Source organism: Limulus polyphemus, unplaced genomic scaffold (genome assembly GCF_000517525.1).
Source record: "Limulus polyphemus unplaced genomic scaffold, Limulus_polyphemus-2.1.2 Scaffold8382, whole genome shotgun sequence".
Lineage (NCBI taxonomy): Eukaryota > Metazoa > Arthropoda > Merostomata > Xiphosura > Limulidae > Limulus > Limulus polyphemus.
The window spans coordinates 5952-10160 of record NW_013673992.1 but is presented as its reverse complement, the minus strand read 5'-3'; the positions used below and the strand labels follow the sequence as shown (position 1 = coordinate 10160).

General features: G+C 35.4%; 1 protein-coding gene and 1 non-coding gene across 2 annotated transcripts in view; one reads left to right on the top strand and one right to left on the bottom strand.

Moving 5' to 3' along the window:
* The window catches only part of LOC111083157, a 17015-nt gene extending 14770 nt beyond the window's left edge, over positions 1 to 2245 (top strand). Inside the window, exon 8 of the mRNA XM_022379454.1 lies at positions 950 to 2245. Coding sequence (XP_022235162.1) covers positions 950 to 2185 — 1236 coding nt within the window. The 3' untranslated portion in view covers positions 2186 to 2245. The remainder of the gene's footprint in view (positions 1 to 949) is intronic.
* A 1156-nt stretch (positions 2246 to 3401) lies between these two features.
* On the bottom strand, positions 3402 to 3485 carry Trnal-uaa. Its single transcript has one exon. It is a non-coding gene; the product is annotated as a tRNA-Leu (tRNA).
* Between the last annotated feature and the right edge of the window lie 724 nt (positions 3486 to 4209).

The window sequence follows — 4209 nt, the reverse complement described above, 5'->3', positions numbered from 1 at the left end:
CTGACTGTGTTGTAAGTTTTAATGTTACACAGTCAGAGTGAAATACAGGTTGGTAAACTTACAACAAAGTCACAATGAAAGGTTTAATAATGTTACACAGTCAGAGTGAAATACAGGTTGGTAAACTTACAACAAAGTCACAATGAAAGGTTAATAATGTTACACAGTCAGAGTGAAATACAGGTTGGTAAACTTACAACACAGTCACAATGAAAGGTTTAATAATGTTACACAGTCAGAGTGACATACAGGTTGGTAAACTTACAACACAGTCAGAATGAAAGGTTTAATAATGTTACACAGTCAGAGTGAAATACAGGTTGGTAAACTTACAACACAGTCACAATGAAAGGTTTAATAATTTTACACAGTCAGAGTGACATACAGGTTGGTAATGAAAAGATTAATAAACTTACAACACAGTCACAGTGAAATACAGGTTGGTGTGACGTTAAAATGACCAACCTTTATGAAATGTGACAGTGTGACTGAGCGTGTTCCACCACAGCATGAGTTTAATTTACTTGGATAATACATTTCAGCGTGTACTACTAAGACTGTCATTGTATATTTTTTTATTTACAGCGAAGTTGCAAGATCAAACGGGGAAATGTATCTATTATTTTCTTAGATAAATCAAACCAAATTCTTGGAAACCCAATCTTTGAAAATGAAAATACAGTGGCTCAGCAGTAATCTTAAGGGCCTGGAATTTCTGGGTTTGATCCTTGCGTTGGCGCGCACAGATAGCCTATTGAGCAATTTTGTGCTTAATAACAAAGACAACGGATTTTTTATATTCAACATATCACTAAACGTCTTACGTCGTTTTTTTTTCGCCATAAAAAACTATGCTAAGTTTTGAAAGGAAGAACATCACTAAAAAGATACTTTTCACTTATGTGTATTTGACAAAAAAAAAGTTAATATAAAATGATTTACTTTGCAGGGTCCTGTCGGAGTTGGTTATAAATGTTACTGTGCTCCATTCTTTCACCATGTTGAAAAAAAGATGGAATCTGACAAGCGGGAGCTTATCGACCACATCGAAACCGCACACGATGATTTAAACACTAAGATAATTCACTTGGAGCGGAGTACCCGTAGTCACCTATTTAAATTCAGTCAGTCAATTAAGGAAAAAGTTGCCAGTGAGAGAATGGAATGCATGGAAAGGATGGAGAGGCGGACATTCCAAGAAAGGCTAGAACATAATAAACAACAGTGGGGGCAGTTAAGTAACATAAAAGCAGAGCTTCAAAGTTGGGTAGAGTCAAAAAGGAATGAATCTAAACACAAATCAGACCAAAGTTCGGTAACAAACACGCGCATCAGGCAGCCCATCATGCAACGTTGGTCACATTCAGTAATAAAAAAGAATAACTTGACAAATGTTACAGGCTTGATGCGGTCAAAGTCAGAAGAGTTACTAGCAGAGGCAGATGAAAAGACAGCTTTGAATTTGGTTGCGGGAGCTTGTTCTCCAGAATCGCACAGGACTACATTTCACAAGACGTGCTCTTCACATTACCCTGTTCCTGTGAAGGATAGAGGAAGAGACGTCTTTAACCATCTTCCAATGAGGACGAAAGCCAAAAGTTACCAAGCGACTGGTGTAGTTCAAAGACTTCAAACAGACTTTGAAAAACTTGGTGCTGGACCTAAAAGTGATTCCATTCCTCAGCACATACAACAACGAGAACTTGTCGTGTTTCAGAATGAACGTAATGATCCTAGAGATGCCGGTCAGATAAACGCTTTAAATAAAAAAGGAAACAGTGATCAGTTGGCTTATCTTGAAAGTTCTTATGGGTATACTTGTCGCCACTCGCCCGTTAGTAACTTAGTGCGTCGACCCAAGGAGCCAACAAGTATAGGTGGATCCTCGGGTGCACTTTGTTACAGACAGTCCGGTGCTACACATCCTCCCAGTTCCAATTATCATCACCTCACTCCCACATCACAAGTAGAATATAACAAACAACCTGCTATTCAACGTGTAGACTTTCATCATTTTCAAACTGTGAATAATTATGACATGAATAGGCCGTACAAATGCAAGTACATCCCTGAACATTATGCTCGTTACGCCTCTAGTGTCAGACCTGTTAATTGTGCTAATCGTGGAGCTGAAATGAAAAACCAGATCATGGGAGAGTGTTTAAATAGTTCTAGTCTAGTATAATCAATATTGTAACTTTGCTGATCTTATATATATAAATATATACAATAATTTTTTTGTTTATCCTGTGTATTATTCTGGATTATTGCAAACTAAACTGGAGATTTCTGCGGCTAGTTGGAGCCATGTTTCAACCACTTTACCTAACGAAATGAAGACACCATAACACAAATTTGCAGTAAGTGGGGAGTTTCTATTGAAGTAGGTTATACACAAATATCGTGTTGAGAAGTAAATGATACTGTAAATCATTGAACACATAATAACGCATAATTCAACAAACCCAGACGTTATCAAAACAGTCTACACGCATGAAATAAAGTCAAACTATACAAGTAACTTGGCGGCATCTGTCGGTATTCCCAGAAGTGCACAGAAACGTACGGCAAGAGTAGCGTAGTTGACATAACACACCGAGTGAAAATATAAAAAGCAAATTAGCGCCATCTGTTGGTTTCGTTTAAAGTATATAAAAGTGTATAAGAATTTGATAGGAAAGTTAATCAGAAGCAGTGAGTAACTTATTTGATGTCTGAATTTAAATTATTTGTGTAAATTAAAATATACCTGAAGACGTGTGTGATAGATAGCCAATTAATAATCCATTTTATTTTGTTAGAGAATATGGCTAAAAAAAGTCTGCAGTAGACTATTCCAAGTTGTAAAAATATATTTTATATAATGCACTTTTTTTTTCTGTCGATGTGTGTGTATGTATCACGTGATTTTATTTGCGACTAAATATTATTCACGATACATTTACAAAGTAAATAACATGAAATGCAATTCAAACCGTATTAGTATACCAAACGTCTCCTTTCGCGAGTATCTAGAACCTAAATACAATTTAGCAGCTGTTAAGGTCTAACTAAATAACTATACTATAGTACTAAAATAAATAAATTAATAAAACTAAAATATATGCATTTTAAATTATCCTCACGTATCAAGCACCTTTGAGATTTTAAGGAAAATACATCTGAGTTATTGCGCCCCAGTGTTTGCGGCCTTACAACGCTAAATACCGGGTTTCGATACCCATGATGGGCAGAGCACAGATAGCCCACTGTGTAGCTTTGTACTTGTAAGAGAAATATTGAACATAATTTATTCTCGAAAATTATAAAAAAAATTTTAAGTTACCTTTATGTTGTACTCAACTTTACAGTTTGTTACATGATTAACAAAATGTTGTGGGAAGTTAAGAAATTTAAAAGTATGTCAGAAGTGGGGTTCGAACCCACGCCCTCTTACGAGGACCAGATCTTAAGTCTGGCGCCTTAGACCACTCGGCCATCCTGACGATACTAGGTTATGATTTTTAAATAATAAATAGAATGAACGGGCAAATTACTGTCTATTTGTTTTATTTCTTATAAAATTGTAATTTATACTGAAAATTGTGAGTACAACACTTCTCTAAAATATTTAAACAGTTGCTCATAAAATTTTCATAGTTTTGAACTATTAAACAGGAAGAGGACAGCCAACTGCCTGAAATGGGTTGTCCAGCTGTTTGAATTGAGTATATCAGTAACTTGCAAGTACCGTAAGTTCCAAAAACTTAGCGAATATTTCATGTTACTAGGTTATAATCTCTATAAGATAATACTTACACCCATGAAATCAAATTATTCTTAGTAATACTAATAATAACCTTCTCTGAATACTTTCAGTACGTCAATATCTTTTCCTAGTCAAGGAGACCAAAACTGTGCACGTGTATTTTCCAAGTAAGCCTTACTAGTGATTTTTATACAGAGATAATTACCTTTTGTGACTTGTAATTAATATGTGTAGAACAGGGATTCTCAACTTTTCCTCCATCATTAACCCCCTCGGCTTGGTGTATTTCTCCATTTATTCCCTTACTTCCATACAAAAAAATTCATAACCATCATAAAGGGACAGAAAAACAAGAAGGTCAGAAAAAAAAATATTATTCAGGTTTTGCACAAAAATAGCACACACACACGTTCTTAGCATTCTCTCTCTCTCTCACACACACACATTTTACAAAATGAAAT